Raw genomic sequence first — 17833 nt, forward strand, 5'->3', positions numbered from 1 at the left:
AATTATATAATTCTTTCTATTTTTAACTCTTATTCCCCAAAAGTCCTATCTCTCTCACAGGCCAGGATTATAGGGAGGGCACCAAGTGAGGTAGCCTTAGAAGACAAGTGATAGAAGCAGTAACTTCCAAGCAGCTATATTAAGGCAGGAAGGTGGGTCCAAAGTGTAAAAATCCAAAGGGCTTCTGGGAGAAGAAGTTGGCATCCTCCAGTCTTTTATCCCATAGATAGAAAGTCATGCTACTAAATGTCTGTTACCTTTAGAGAGTAAGGAAGATGATGTTGATGGAGATATGCAGACTCCGTTGCCAAGGCAACAGGGGTGAAAGCATTTTTTAAGTCCAGAACATCCAGATAATGTTCTTAAGACACCTCCCTAATTCACTGAACTATAAGATGGAAGAGGAGGTACAGCAAAATCAGACTTACAAGATTCTGTTATTACAGACAATCTCAACAGAGTAGTTGGAAACATCCTATAGAGTTGATTTCATGGTCTGGTCTACCTAATGTTACTGTCATTTTGCTGCTGAAGTTTGGCAGCTAATCTTGGTGGGTTGTGGGGTTGCAAAAAGAAGGAACGTATCACTGTTGCTTGCCACCCTGACTTAGGACAAAAGAAGAACATGGATTGAGATAGCACTGTATTATTCTAAAATAATTCCAAAATCCTTAATCTGATTGCCTTACCCGCAGTACTGAAGTTTGACAAAAATAAGATCCTGGTGTATTAGATGCCAAACACATAGACAGCATATATATGAAGTTAATTTTGATACTGTCACCTTTTAACCTGTCTACAGTTATTATCTATTCTATGTAAAGTAATAATGACACAACCATGCCATTATTAAAACGCAGTATCATAGAACTTTGAGCTGTATTGTTACTTACCCTCATAAAGTTGAACATACTGGGGGAATCCTGCTGCTTGCAGCCAATCACATGCTTCCTTAGCTTCAATCTCTGAAAAAAAAAAAGATAATTCCAAGTTGGTGACTGCCAAAGCAAGCTTTTTTAAAAAATAAAAAACTTGAAACGTCTTGTGGAAAATGTGCACATATTCCATAATGATCTGAACTGAAATGCAACTTATTGTCTGAGTGTTATTATTTTAACTTTTGATTATACCTTCTGTTTTCACAGCTTTATAGAATTATTCAATTCTACTACTCCATGACCAACTAAAATTATGCCGAGCATAATTCTTCATATTAAATACAACAGCAAGAGTCCAGAGAAAATTTTATGAACGTGGTGCTTTTGCTGCAAGGTATGGCAGGTGAAGCTTCTCATGCACAACAGTCTCATTTTATTTGTTATATATGCTTTAAACTGCCCAATAACAAAGCATTCTCTGAACAGACCTCAGACTTGAATAAAGGACAATAAAATGCAACAAAAATTACACAGGAGAAGCACACAGAGTACAAAATATACAAAACTCACCAGAACAGAGCAGCCACTTAAATGGATAAAACAGACTATAAAAAGCAGTCTAAAGTGGAAGAAAAAGAGTATCTGCCTGGCATCAAAAAGAAAGCAAGTAGTATCTGCCCTGGAACTGTATTCGCCAAAAAAGGTGCTACAACCAAGAAGACCTTCCCAGGGTAACGCTTGGGAGAAATTACTTGCTTTTAAAACCTCAACAAATGTTTGTTGTGCTTATTGATTACTTGAAGAGAACAAAAAAACTTTCTAGAGCCTCAATCGTACCACATTTCCAAGCTAAAATGAAAATATACATTTAATTCCAACATAAGAACATATGCATTGACAGAAGAAGTCAATGACAGATCATTTCCATATTCTTATCAGATGGATTTGGCTATGAAATCATCAGCAGTTGAGCTTAACTCAAGATTATTCTGATTAACCTTCTAAGAGCTACATGGCATGCTAGGGAGTTGATTACTGAAGGTATAGTTGTCCGCACTCAAGTCCAACCTTGCCACCAGAATCCAACTTAGGCTAAAAAAAAGGAATTGCAGGGGCTTCAACCCCTAAGGGTACTCCCTGGTTCCTCTGAAGGCTTTCTGGCTGCTTATTCATTGTTCTGAGTAACTAGTAGACCAACTCTTGTTCATGTGCTTTATTCTTGCTCCTTTGCTACCTTTTCTTCATGTCATTCTCAACTGCATATCTGAAGACAAAAAGGGCACCTGAGGCCACAGAATTGAATCAAGGTCTTTTTGGGTCCTAGAAAATATTTGGGGATGGGATTAATCCAATAAGCAGCCATGCAAACAAATGGGTAGTTAAAAGAATTTCTCAGCGGAATGTAACCATCCCATTTCAATGCTTTTTTTCTCTTTGGTAACAGTTCAAAAAACAGATTTTGAGAGGAGAGTGCGGCACTGCTACTTTCATACAAGGCTTTCCTTTGCATTGGTCCTCCATGACAATCACTTCAGAAGCATAACTGGAGCTTATTTTATTATTTTTGAAACAAATCCTAATTACATTTATAAATATTCATGAGTTGATGGAAAGGGGAAGAAGGATAGATTGGGAAATTCCACAACCTCTAGTTAGATGTGATCTCTTCTGAAAGCCAATATAGATAAATAAGTCCATAAATTGTTCAAACTTCAGTTATGACAAAATGAGGAACAATAAATAGTTCTCAAGTTAGGAAGTTAAAATTTAAAAATCCAGCAATTGGCAGTAACATCCTGTTTTATTAGCTCTTAAAAAAAAAGAGTCACTTTAAGAGTAAGTGCCAGTGAATATGGTGGGATTTCCTTTTGAGTAACCATATATGAGGTTAAGTTTTAAATGTTTAAATAGAGAGGCAAAATGAAAGTTCTGTTTTTTCAAAGCTTCCCAAATCCTACAAATATTTTAAGTCTGTTTGCCAGGCCTAAATGATTCATTTGATGACTGTAGCATCCTTTCCCCATTTAAAAACATTTAGCATCAAAATAAATCTCCTGCCATCAAGATTTTGGCTGACTGAACAGTGGTGGCCAACAGTCAATTTTTTACTGTTTATTTAGCCTTGGTCATATCTAGTCTTTTTGAAGGCCAGGGTAGAAAAGTTCAGATACAACTGGACTGTTTTGAAAGCTACTATAATCCAACGATTTGTTTTTCCCCTCATTTTTCTAAAAGTGTAAACATGATGTATAAGGCAACTTCTGAAGTGTTAGCTATAATACAATTATGAAATTGTTCTGTCATTCATTCATTCATTCATTCATTCATTCATTCATTCATTCATTCTCATCTGAACCTTCATGACCTGATGGACATCAATTCTTCAGGACTGTCTATCAGAAGGTGCTTCTTTTAAGCTCCTGTAAGGGTCTGGTTGTGTCAGCAGTGATAGTATCTAGCCACCATGTCTTTGGTCATCCTCTTTTTCAATTGCCTTTTTAATTTTCTAAGCATCAGGGTCTTTGAGCAGGCTTGACTTCAGGTAATTTAATGGATGCCCTTATTCGTTTTCTTCACAATAGTACAAAAGTAGGTTGTCACTGCATTCTTTGGGGATTGTTTTTCTACTTTCCAGGCTATCCTAAGGTTTCTTATTAGTCTCCTATCCAGGTATAATTCAGGTATTTTCTGACCTCGTTCAGCTTTCTGAAATAATCCAAGAACAGCTAGGTGCTGCCACATGACAAGGCCCAAAGGAGTTTGCCATTTTTTGGCTTGGGACTCATGCAGCAGGCAGGCCGCAATATTAGGCTTCATTCATCCTGTTACATCTTATGCTAGCTATATTTGTGTAATCTCTCTCATACACATGCACTGCAACCATTCTGTTTCAGCATATCGCAGAATCAACTCAGGAAAGCACTGTGCTTTTCTCATATCAACTATGCAATCCACATCAGAGGGACACAGACATCAAACTTCATAGAATCTACTACATTTTACACTAATATCTTGAGGTGCACCAATTTAGCGCTATGTAGCAGCTTTGCAGACATGTGCTAAGAATAAAGGAACAAGGTGTTTATGAGCACAGGGAAACAGCAGGAAGGCCTGCCATGCATTCCAGCATCAAATTCATAATTCATTTCACCTCAAAACCAACTCTTGGTCTCTCTGCAACCATCCCCCCCTTTCCCCCCTTACTTATTTGGTGGAGAGAATGTTTTAGTTATTACTGTTTTAGTCAAGTAGAAACCATAAACATACCAATCCATTGCAAATCAATCAGAGATCTGTCAGTCAACCTCAATGTCCTTTTTGTCCATTTCTAACTTACAAACATTTTAGTAGTGAGTGACTCTCCAATTCTACAAAGGCATATATTCTGAACCAAACTTGACTTGAGCAGGCTAATTAAATGCATCTTAAGCATGATCTCACTGATATATAAAATGCAGTTATTCACACATAAAGAAGAACCATATAGAAGAACCCAGGTAATCAGAGCAAATCCTAAGCCATAAGCACTTCGCCTTTCCAACCTAAAGCAATTTCTAGTTATCATTGCTGGCCTAGTGAAAATCCGCTTAATAGCAACAGAGAACAATAAACTAAAGAGAAGGAAGACTAAGTTTCTTTCAGCCTATTTCTGTGTTAGTTGTTACCTCCTGCCCTTTTATATGTCAAAAGGACAAAGAAATACTTCAGGTATCTGGCTGTCTAGTTCTACCCTTAGGCTGGGACTGAACAACCTGAGCAGAGATCAAATGTGTTCAAGGACTATCTAATGTGACTTTATCTTTGTATTTAACATTCAGGGTTTTAAAAGAGGCAAATATTATCAGTTGGGTGTGTGATAACCAGAGGCCTAGAGGGGTATGTAACTCTTCCTCTGCTTCAGTCCTCAGAAAGGAATCTCCTTTGATGGGATCTGATTCATTTGGAAAGAACAGGAATATTTTCCCCAACAAGATCTCTTAAGACTGCTTGTGACTTCAGCTGGGAAGGAAAAGGCTGCATTCCTTCTTCACATCTGCAGCATTCATAAACATTAGTCCTCTGAGCTGATGTTATTTGATTTTTTAAAAACCCATGCACCAAAAGTAAAGATGTGTTTAACACGACACCGAGCCTGGTTGATAGGTGCTGGGTTGCAGAATCAGAATGCAAGAAAATACTGTATATTTCTTGCTTTCATTCATTCATTCATTCATTCATTCATTCATTCATTCATTCATTCATTGGACTCGGTCACCATCCCATTCCAGGCAGATAAAATTTGTTGATCATTTTTGTCAACATTTAAACTGAATCAGAAATGTGAAACTAGCTCATGCCTTTATGCAGTTGGATTATTTTATTTTATTTATTAGTTTATTATTTCAATAATAAAGGCGGGATTAAAAATCTTAAAAAATGAATAGTTAAGGTTCTCATGACAGCAGCATGCAAAATACTCATAAACTAAAAATATACAGTAGGCAAATATTTGCAAGTAGAAACCCAAGAATGATTATTTAAATGTTAGCAACCTATGGACTGAAATAGATGGCAAGGCACTCTTTTATAAAGCTGAAAAATAGGTGTCATTTTTTAGGAAGCTTCCCTAAACAATTTCCAAAAATATAAATTAAACTACAAGAACACATTCTTGGGATAAGGACTTGACTATGTGATTTAAGTAACTTTCATATTAAGACCTGAAAACTGAAATACCTCTCCAGTCAAATGAGATCAACAAACATGTCAGATGAAGTGGACTGAGATCCACAAAAGCATGTGTTATAAAACTGGTTTGTCCTTAAGGGGCCACAAGACTCTTGGAGTTTGATTTACAAGCAGGGGCATCTGCAGAGGGTAAAAAAAAGTCAAGATGATAGCTATGTCTGCACAAAGTCCTACCCCGTTACAGTAACGTATGGCATATAAAAAAGGGAGGGGCTTTAATTACACCTACCATCTGGATTGTTTTGACCCCCCCTAACATATTCCCCAACCTACATGCTTCAGATTGCCTAGTTTTGTCTCTAAATGGACAAGGAGCAGTTACCACTGCTCCCCTCAGCACTGGCTTAAGGCAGGGGTGCACATCATCTTCTGGACCAAGGGGCAGAAGGTTGATCACTAAGGGGCATACCAGGAGCCCAAGTTAAAAAAAAAAAGTTCACCAGTATACCACTGAGCTACAGAGGCTAACAAAGCAATCTAAATAATCAGACCACATTTTTTTTTCCTGTTTGGATGCATCCTTTCATTACATTCATAATTTATGCTGCTTTACTCACTCTGGCCAACTGAGACAGTTCTACTGTTTCTATGTAAACTTTGCATACTTCCTTGGTTAAGTAAAGCTAATACCAATGCCTCAAATATCAACCTCTTTTCCATTCTATCTTGCCAAACATCATTAGACACATTTTTCCCTAGCAAGCAGAGCATGGGACTTTCCAGGAACAAAATATAGTTTCTAGAAAGCAAAGTCTCAATAGCAAAAAATAAAAACAAAGGAATTCTACCCAAAAATAATGTGAGCATCTCAGAATGATATAACTATGCAACCAGGGGGAAAAAAGAACAGAAATTAGCATTTTGTAAGCTACAAATGATTAGAACCTAGAGTTGTAGCAGAGACTTACAGAATCTCTGCTCAGTCTCATTGTTTCCCGGACGGAGGGCAAAGAAATATTTTTTATGTGGTAAAATTCTCAGATATGAAGTTTATTCCCAGTTTATCAGCAACTAGAGAGCCTTCAGCATAACAAGAATCTCATGTCCTTGAAAATCTACTGACAAAAAATGTTCAGTTAATAGGCATCTGTTGCACTACTACACCCTTCTTCGCCATCCAATCTAAAGCCAGTAATCTGTTTCCTAGTTATTCTGTCATATCCAGTTGTTATATGTTGTTTCTAGACAAGTAATTCTTTACAGAAATTCCAGAGAGAAAGTAATTATTTGAGCAACTAATTCAGGGTGGTCACACCAGTGGAAGGTCTTTTGATATGACTTAAGAGAGTGACTCATGCAAACCACAATCAACATCTGAAAGCTGATCTCAGAACAAGCATTACAGGGTAGCCAATACATCACACAGAATTATTATATACGTCACATCATACCATATACAGCATTTTAGAGAATTACATAAGTCAACAGATAAATAGCAGTGTTGCCACAAAGACAAACTGCTTTGCCCATTTTGTACTTGAATCATGCACTGCAGAGTCTGCATCATGATGTCAGAATGCACTTTTTGTAATTTGCCACCCCCCTACCCCACCTGGACACCTATGTGTTGTAAAGAGTTAATTCTGGAAGAGAACTCAGACAAGATCATAAACTTCCTTAGAATACCTGATTTTTGAGAATGAAGCTTTAGTAGCACTTGATGGAACCACCTTAAGAAGAGCTAAGTACTTGAAGGAAGAATGCATACAGTCATTAAGAGAGCAAGATCCTTCCTGTAAGGCTGTGGTTGGAACAACTGAAGAATCCATGATCACAGGCAGGGATATCACAGGGAGATCAGAAGTTAGGGAAAAAACTTTGGAAAACTCTAGATGTTAGAACAAAATGCTGGATGTGGAAGGGTCTGAAAAGCAACTCCAAGTATCTGACAAGGAAACACAACTAAATACCGTATGCATTAAAAGAGGGTTTAGCAAACTGGCATCTCTGAAATGCTTTGAATATTAATCTGCCTCTGTGGTAGCTAGTTTGCCCAAAAGCAAAGGACTGTGGCAATTATAGTCCAAAATATCTGTAGGACAAGAAGCTGCTATTTTTGGATTTCAGGGAAGGGTACCATTGCTACCTCTTTTTCTTGAATTTTGCCAATACAGGTAGTCCTCACTTAAGACCACAATTGGGACTAGAATTTCAGTTGCTAAGCATAGCGGTCATTAAGTGAATCTGACCCAATTTTAGGACCTTTTTTCCAGCAGTTGTTAAGTGAATCACCATAGCTGTTAAGCAAACCATGTGGTTGTTAAGTGAATCACACGGTTTCCCATTGATTTTGCTTGCCAGAAGCCAGCCGGGAAGGTAAAACATGGCAATCACATGACCATGGGACACTGCAATGGTCATAAATGAAAACCAGTTGCCAAGTGCCCAAACTGTGATCACATGACCACGGGGATGCTGCAATGGTTGTAAATGTGAGAACCGGTCTTAAGTCTTTTTTTTCAGCACCACTTTAAGTCTGAACCATCACTAAATGAATGTTTGTTAAGCAGGGACTACCTGTATTTTAAAGTGTTACAAGCTTGGAATAAGGAACCATAAAATGAAACTGATCTAGGAAATCAAGGAGCAGGAACTAAAAATGAGAACAATCCCAGAAAATCTAAGTCCTTCTGAACCTATAATATTTAAACAGTTAATCAGAGGCTTGAGCAATTCTATCAATCTGATGATGACTTGATTGTATTCTGTTGTTGTCTCAACAAAAACACAGCCATTATGAATTCAAACAGAGATTTTTAATTGGCTCCTAATCAAAACTGAATTGCCACAGCAATTATCCCTCAGATTTATTAGAAAAAAACAGATCAGCAACAAAGCTTACATTCTTCATACTGATAAATATATTAGTTATGACTCTTGGAAAGAAACTGCTGGCTTGGCACAGACATATTATAGATGTGTGTGTGCATTTGTATATATATCTATGTGTGTGTGTGTGTCTATATATAAAATGTACAAATAAGAGCTAATGTGAAGCTGTCCTCTTTACTTGATACTTAACTCAGCATTATCAGATTTATTAACAGTGAAAATTCTCAGAGCCCATTATGAAACAAACAGAAAAGAACAACTCAATAAACATCAAATAAAGAATTTCCATTGCTTGTCTTTCTTGCATATTGGACCCACTCAAAGAACAATCTCTGCCTTGAGTACTGATGGCGAGCTGGAAGGGGCCTCTATCCAGGGGGGAAAACGCATGCGTAGTACTGAGGAATTAAGCAGCCATTCAAAGAGACACAGATCAGACCCGCCTTAACTTTTGGGGTTTATCTGTCTGGGTTTTTCCCACGCTTCTTCAGTTTGTTAGGATTCTATTTTATGTAGCAGTAATAAACACTAGAGACCTACTCCTCGTCTCAGTGTGATTTCTGACTGTTAGGACAATCTCGTTTTCAAATTCTTCTTCCTTATAAGGTTTAATAAAATACATCTTAATTAGATGAAAACACAGGATAGCCACATTTCAAGTGATTACTGCTTACAGAGCTCAAGTTACCGTTTGATAAGCTGGCAGTCTCATATCCTGCCAAATGGCGGATTCTGATCAGGATGTTAAATATGGATAATAATACTAATGCTAATAATGTTCATATAAATAATGAATTTAACCCAAGATAAATTTTAGATTCCAGTACTAGCTTGCCTCTTCATGTTTGCTTGCTAAACAAGTTACAGGTGTGGGGTAAAGCCCCCAGACAAACAATCGGCAAGTGATTTAAAAAATTGCCCAATTAGAATTACCTGTATATTCATAAATGTTATAACATTGTATTGTTAGAAAATTACCGTGGGTAATATCCAGCTTAGTTTGCACCCAGCACACTCTCAATTTCTGTACTTACATCAGAGCAAGCACATAAACCACTCAGTACAACTAGCTAAAAAATATAGCTTGATATTTATTTATTAAACATCAGCAAACATCAAAACAGTGACTTGGCAACGTGGGTTAAAAAGCAGGCAGGCAGGCAGGTGCAAGAGTGAGGAGGGAGGGAGCAAGGAACAACAGGCAAGATTATATCTATCAAAAGACATAGAACTTTCCAAGCTACTAGAAACAATAAAAATTGTAGCCAAAATTGTAGCCATGGTGTTTTTTCTCAGAAGAACAAGCCACCACCTTTCTTCTGTATCATAGAAAAACTGCTATGGATATTCCTGGGTTGCATTCAAATGATTCCCCCCCCCCCAATCTCTCCTGGAACCCCATCAAAGTTTCACAGAACCCAACTGGAAATACCCTGCTATATTCCATACCATGAAGGAAGTAAATTGGTGGAAAGGGATGATGTGTCCAACATACAGTATATAAAGGCATTCCACAAGTTGGGACTCTACAGATGTGTTGGGCTTACAAATCCCAGAGTTCCAAGTCAGCATGGAATATTGGAAGCTGAACTTCTGGACATCAGTTTCAAAAAGGCTGCTTTCAAATATAGCAAAGGTAAAGGTTTCCCTTGACATTAAGTCCAGTCGTGTCCGACTCTAGAGGGCGGTGCTCATCTCCGTTTCAAAGCTGAAGAGCTGGCGTTTGTCCATAGACACTTCCATGGTCATGTGGCTGGCATGACTAAACGGAACGCCGTTACGTGCCCGCTGAAGCGGTACCTATTAATCTACTCACATTTGCATGTTTTCGTACTGCTAGGTTGGCAGGAGCTGGGACTAGCAACGGGAGCTCACCCCGTCACGCGGATTCGAACCACCGACCTTCCAATCGGCAAGCTCAGCAGCTCAGTGGTTTAACCCGCAGCACCACTGCATCCCTGCTTTCAAATATAGGTTATTTAAAAACAAAAAACAAAACAAAACCTGATGAGTTTTGTCCTGAAAGTTAATGATGTGTTCCTCTTTAGAAGGATGAACTCTCGTCAAATTCACTTATCAAAATGGAAAATGTTTGCAAATGAACACCTAGTTCTGTGACACATTCAGAGGAGTCAGTGATCTTATTTGTACCGTCCTCTCTTTATTACTAAAAAAAAAAAATCTAGCCTCTATTAATTAATACAAATAGTAGCTTTCCTCTCTAAATGCCCCTGAATACACAAAGGTTAACCAAGCACCAACCAGGATCATGTCTACCAGCTGAGTTTCAACAAACACCAGGAGGCCTAAAAGAAAATCACACTGGGCAAATTTCATAGACAGCATTCATGACACTTCATAAAGAATGTATCTGGCCAAGTCCCAAATGAATCAAATGTTGCATTTGTTGTAAGACCAAAACAGAATAGCTGTCATCACAGCTACCTTCACTGAAATCATGAACACTTTCAAGTAGATGTGTTGATAACTAAGATACATGGCAAGTGGTCAGATTCTCAGTCAGCAGGCTAAGAGGAGGAGACAATACGTAACTGAAAAAAGGTTAGGCAAAATCATTCCCTATCCTTGTTACTCTGGTAAATTTCTGAGGAGAGTCAGGCCCTCAGAGACTGAACAAACAATACAAAATATGCATACATATATAATAATACTTTCTGTGTTTAAGAACTTCTCCCCTAGTTTTTTTTGCTTCACAGGTATGAGAACAGTTTCGCAGAAGGGGTGTTCTTAACTTGATGTTCCAGAATTTTGGGACTACACCCTCTAGAATTTCAAGACAGTTAATTATACTTCAGCCAAGAAAAAAAAATTGATCATCAAACAAATCAATACAGAGTTCCCAGTTAAGTTACAAACGGCCAGGCTCAAATTATTATATGCAACACATTAGCTCTCTGGAGAAGACTCTAAATTTGGGAAAAGTGGAAGGAAAGAGAAGAAGAGGACAACCAGGTGAATGGACTCAGTAACAGTGGCAATGATTTGATATGGTCCATTGACTAATCAATAAAGTCATTCATTCATTCATTCATTCATTCATTCATTCATTCATTCATTCATTCATTTAGTGGCAATGAGTGCACTGTTGGAAGACCTGAAAGACCAAGTTAGGGATAGATTGTCATGGAGAAAACCTATCTATGTGGTTGCTAAGAGTCAAACTGACTTGATGGCTCTTCATAAAAAAAAAAAAATCAAGTTATACTTGCATTAACAGTCATTCTAAGTAAACAAACCATTACTGTAGTTGGCTGATGCAAACCAAATAGTGTGTTTAATTAGCTACCGGTAGTCGACTTACAACTGTTCGTTAAATGATGGTCTGAAGTTACAGTGGTCTTGGAATGGGTGCTTTATGTCCTGTAAAGCACTTCTGAGTGTTGCAAAATGTCACACGTACCCCCAGGGCCACATGATTGCATTTTGGGTTCTTGGCAACCGGCTTGCATTTACAACTGGTTGTAGCGTCCTGCGGTCACGTGATTGTGTTTTGCAATGTTTTTTGCCATTTTCTGGCAAAAACCGCCCATTGGGGAAACTGGATTTGCTTAATGACCCATGATTTGCTTAACAATCGCCATAACAGTGGTCGTAAAATCGAGGCTGGTCATGTGGTGAATCGACTTATGATGGAAATTCCAGTTCCCGATTGTGGTCGTAAGTCAAGGACTACCTGTAAATGGTGCTCAGATCCATATTATAGGTTAGAATTGAAGTAATTCAGGGCTTAGTCAAATTGTTCTAGAGCCTAGAATAGCTTTTCCCAATATGGCATCTGGTTGGGAAAAAGTTATTATAGAACATATCCGATCTGAGATTTTACCTTACCATTTCACTGCACACTCATTATGCAATGATAGTTCCCCCCCCCCCAAATACTTGGTATCAAAGGTCGGTTTAAAAAGGAGGGTTTTTTTTAACCATCTTCTTGAATGCCACAAGTGAGGGCCAGGTATATCTCCAGGGCCACGTATCTTATAATATGGAAGCAGCTTATCTTGGTCCAGAAGACTGATTTGATTTGTATGCAGCCACTGAGAAGTTCTGTCTGCCTTCGTTCTCTTTTCACCTCCTGCCAAGACTCATTCTTCAGTAGTTGTCCTCACAGGATGGGCAAAATCATATTGGGTAAGATGGTCCTTTAAGTAACCTATGCTAAAACTGACAAGGCTGAAACCAAACTGCTTATCTAATTCTTGAGAAAATCCCCAAGCACTGGTAGAATGCCATCAAGATCCATCAGGCACCTGCAGCAGACAATCTTAGTGGGACCTTTAGCAGAGGTTCAGAGGGCTAACAAACTGTAGCCTGACCAGAAAGTAAGGTAACTACAGCAAAGGACAGATGTCAATGACCTCCATATCCAGATCACATCTCATCTACTCTGAAGTAAAAATGAGATTATATCCATCTTCACAATTAAGGGCCGAGAGTATGCATGGCAGACCCATGGAAACCATGTATTCCAGAACCAGACCAGATCCTGCCCCAGACCCAACCCCAGAACATTAAAGCTTCAGCAATTTCATCACTAGCCTGGAAATGAAGCCTGGAAGACTTCTGCTGGTCTCAAGCAGCAATCCTAGTTATCCCTACAGCTCAAATTCATGTACAGGGCTTTCATATCCAGTAACCTCCAGAACAGGGTTCCTAGTTCCTGCCCAGATTGCACAAAGGATGACAGCACCATCTTCTCCACCAAGCTTGGCACTGTGGATGCTGCAGAATCAGAAACCCAGAATAGGTTCTAACCCAGATGGTCATACCCCCAGTGCTATGCAACCAGGTTTCCGAAATGCATGTAAAGTCTACACGCTCATTCACCACTGGTTCTTTGATGGATGCATCTTATTTCATATAAACTTGGCAGTTACCAGCAGCAGCCTGAGACCAAGATGCCCCAAATTTGTAGAGGAAGCAACCTAGACCAATGTGTGAATCCCACTCCTCCTATAAGCCAGGCAGTGCCTCCTTCCTCTGCCCTTCACTGCCACCTGTTCCTAAGCCCTGCCTGCTGGGTCCCCCGTTTATGATTTGTAACCTGCTTAGCATGCCAGTTCTCAGACTGCAAGGTGCCAAACAAGTTCTCTGAACCCAGCACCTATCAAAAACCACCAGCATACCTTACGCCCAATTGTATCTACTTCTCCTCTTTGAACACACAACCCCAACATAAAAATCCTGCCAGGAGGCCCTCATATAGACATTCCTCTGTCACAGTACACTATAATTAATAATTAAACTCCTTCCAAAGGCACCCACTATCTTATTTCATTATTGCTGGAAAGATGGATTTTACCAGAGGATGAGAAAACACATTAAAAATTGTATTTGTAAACTTGGCTTAACTAGCATAGCCCATCCTACTAATCTACAGTTCTTCCTGCTGGAGAAAGAACAGCCTTCACATTCCTTGATATTTATCAGCCATAGAATCAAAAATAAACAAAGACAACTTGACATTCTTCACCACATAAGATTTATTTTAGTCACTGTAACCCTTGTAGCACAGAAATAAGGTAAGAAACATGACTGGAATGGTTTAACTTGTTGAGATTAATTGCCTCAATAGGAACACTCAATTCATGAATTCTAAGCTTTAAAATATCTAATAAATCATGAATGCTTAGCAAAGATTTTTTTAAAAAATATAATATATAATGAAAAGGTGCCACAACTCACACGAACAGTTGACTGGGAATGAGTTTTTTTCTAAGCATGCTAGTGAAACATTGCACAATCTCCAAGGTATGCTTAAGAGATCCTTTGAATGTTCACAAAAAAAGCTGTAGTAGTGCCAGTTCAGGCTGGCAAGGCATACCCTATTGTGGGCTGGCAGAATAACATATCTGATGAGCAAGGTGATTGTAAATTGCATTATCACAGAAAGAAAACAGATCAAGTGAAAGCTTTATTTCAAGGCTACCCAAGAAATTAATAGGGAACTTTGCTAAGCAAAGCCAGCATTTTTGTATCTCACTGTGTGTAATTATCTGGTCACACTTTGGATTGCACAAGAAAAGTGACAAGGTCAGAGTTACTTGGCCTCTTATAATTGCCCTTTACACTTGCCCCAATAAATTGGGGTGGCCAATCCAGGGGTCTTCAGGGTATGTAGTCCTTGGGCCCTGTTCAAAAGTCAGTGGTGCTGAAAATGGGTGGCTCAATTTTTCCTTATTTTGAGATAGGAAACACGCAATCATTCGAACACCTAAAATAAACTTCATGAAGTTAAAGGAAAAAAGCTAATTCTACCCCTATCTTCAAAACAACCAAAAGAAAGCAATGGCAAATTTCATCCAACCCTGTGAAAGAGCCATACCATTTTGCATCATCACTGCAAAAACTGTGACTTTCATCCTCATTAAAAAACGTTAAGTGGCCTCCATAAGTTAGTTGTCCATCCCAATGTTATACCAACATGGAAGACTGTAAGACGCTATGCACTGGACTTTAGTAATACTTTTGTAATAAGCTTAAAGAGGAAGGGGAAACATCTGAAGCTATTTTTGTGCCTTTAGGTCTTTGGTGATCCAGTAAAAATGCTAGGGTGGGTCTCACATTGTCTGGAGCCTGTCACTTCTGTTGCATAGTCTCATTTCCTTCTTCCTGTTGCTAGAGAAACTTTTGTTTACAATACAGGACCATCCTGTTTAACCTTCATACTTTACAGATTGTGGGACCATGCCACTGAAGTCAGTGGCAAACTTGCACATAATGCCCTCTTGGCCCACAAGCAATACAAGAACTTTTTCTGATACTGCTCGCTTCACACTAGAGATTATGAAGATTTTCGGTTGAACCCCTCTAAAATATACCTGTTACACCCAATTACACGCACTCTGAATATTAGGCTCCTTCCCCATTTGTTGGCCGGGCAATCCAGCATTGAATTTTATAGGTCTTAAGAAAAGTTTTGACCCTGTTGTGCATTTTAGCACAATGCAAATATTTGTATCACCAAAACTGGATTTAACATGCATAGATAATTCCTTCATCACAGAGTGCATCTTGCACAAATCTTTCTCTTAGCTAGGAACTACAGAAAAAAGTGTAAGAATTGCACAGTGATTTTTATACTTCACTGCTCTAAAACTGGAAGAAGACTGAGGCTGTTTGGCCTGTAAATTGCCAGAAAGAGGTTCTGCCGGACTTCCAGTTCTTTCTTTCTGTTTTTTAAAATCTCTTTCTCTCATATACACTGGATTTTATAGGTTTCAAAAAAAGAGGCCCAGGTCACATTAGTGTCTAATTGTCCAGGCTGCCATAAAATGACTGAGAAATCTTAGAAAGATCATCCCAGTATTTTATTTGAAATCCATGAACTTTAACAATGGCTTTGCATGAATGTCATAAAGATTAAGAACTATTTCATCAGTGGCTGACATAGAAAACCTCTAATACTGAAATACTCAAGCACAAACAGTATTCCTTCAAGTACTTTTCATCACATGTGTTTCTGAAATAAACCTGAATCAAGACATCCCAAGCATCTTGGAAAATCTTTCTGGCAAGAGCATTTACTCTCCCTAGTGGGAAACCACTTGGAAAAGGCCACATAATCCAGGATTATAACAATCTGGTCACTGGTGGCAGCTATCAATTGCTTCCAGACAAATGCATGGTTGATTGTCTTTCTCCTTGTAGTTAGAAAAGCTCAGTTTGTGGAATATCTGCAAAGCTGTCAACTGACAGCTGAGCTTTCTCCTGGGATTTTTAAAAAGATCTTGCTAGGTGGGTCAAATATATTCCTCCCATCTGAACCAACAAGAAAGACAACATGGTAAGCCAAAAGCAGCAAGTTAGAGGCACAAGAAAGCAATTGGCTTCAGTCGGATACATAGCACAGCAACATGTTTACAGGCCAGATGGACGCTAAACTAATCCAACTCTGAGCTGTGGATATACTTACACCTAAACACACAACTCCCCAATCTGTTTGGCTATTATATTCTTTCTAGTTCATTACAAATCACATTGCATATGTAACTAGAGCTTCAGCATCCTCACTCCTGGGGGAATTCCTCCATCCATCTGAGACTCCCTATAGCCCAAGATAGAAAACCCATCTGTAACTGATGACTGGGATAAAGTTACAGTCCCACAAACCACAAATGCTGCGCTTAGGGAGGGGGAAAAGAAAAAAAGCACCATTACTGAGAGATAAGGTGGAAGCCAAAACCTGGGGCACACTCCAAACAGGCAAAACCTTCTGCTGTATGGCCTGAAATTTCATCTTCGGGGGGAGGGGGAGGCAGTGTTAGCTGGACAAGGTCATTTATCTTGAGAACGCTTTGCTTGCCTGGGGCCAAAACAGTCTAACCTCCTCTGAATTGTAACCCATTTATTTACTCAAGAGTAACTAAACTATGGATAGCAATCTAGCCTGGAATTGAAAGAGGTGCATGCATACATCTCAGTGCATATATTACTGATACTCCTTGACTTACGGCAGTGTGTTTAACAATGGCCTGAAGTTACGACAGCCTCAGAATGGGTGCTTTATGGCCTGTAAAGCACTTCTGAGCATCGCAAAATGTGGCACCATCCTCCCAAGTCACATGATTGCATTTTGGGCACTTGGTTTGCATTTACGAATGGTTGCAGTGTCCCATGGTCATGTTTTCCGGCAAAAAATGCCTGTTGGGAAGCTAGATTTGCTTAACAACCATGCTGATTCACATAATGATCTGTGATTTGCTTAATCACGGTGATTCACTTAACGACTGCCATAAAAATGATTGTAAAATCAGGTCCAGTCACGTGGTGACTCGACTTATGACTGCAACGACTTACAATGGAAATACAGGTCCCAATTGCAGTCGTAAGTCAAGGACTACCTGTACTCTACAGCTTCCCTTTTACAGGTCTGCCTCCCTCCCCCTGCCCAAATGGTACTTTAAACTCCTTGAAGTGTTCTTGTGGTGGCTGTTGTGACAATGAGGTGTTGTTGGCGTTGGCTCACTTTAAGATGAGGCAGTGTGTGGATTCATGTATAAGTTTCTTGCTAGGTGCATTTTTGCTGGAAACTCAGTAGCAAAATGCATGAAACCTAATCTTAAGGCTTCACAATGCATGACTAGGATCATATATTCCAACACCAACATGCCAGGAAAACACAACATTTTATGATCTATCAATCCTATGGCCAGAAGAAGCATGATTTTTGATGACCCATACAAACTTATAAATGCAAAAAGGGTGGCTAAGTTCCTGATCTGGCCACACAACTGGTAGCTTAGAAATGAACTGAGGATGAATGAAACTAAACTAAATGCATATACTGTTATTTTGATGCATTCAGCTGAAAAACTCCAAATTCAGTCCTTGGCACCTCCATTTAAAAGTCTCAGAAAGCAGAGTTGGGAAATCCC

The 17833-nt window shown here is 39.0% G+C and overlaps 1 protein-coding gene across 3 annotated transcripts in view; it reads right to left on the reverse strand.

The window, feature by feature from the left end:
* DLC1 (DLC1 Rho GTPase activating protein) overlaps positions 1-17833 on the reverse strand; it is a 283634-nt gene that overhangs the window by 42637 nt on the left and 223164 nt on the right. For all 3 annotated transcript variants that reach the window (XM_063310381.1, XM_063310382.1, XM_063310383.1), the window contains one exon: positions 894-965. In XM_063310381.1, the coding sequence (XP_063166451.1) occupies positions 894-965 (72 nt within the window). The remainder of the gene's footprint in view (positions 1-893; positions 966-17833) is intronic.

The sequence above is a fragment of the Candoia aspera genome, chromosome 8 (assembly GCF_035149785.1).
Source record: "Candoia aspera isolate rCanAsp1 chromosome 8, rCanAsp1.hap2, whole genome shotgun sequence".
Taxonomy (NCBI): domain Eukaryota; kingdom Metazoa; phylum Chordata; class Lepidosauria; order Squamata; family Boidae; genus Candoia; species Candoia aspera.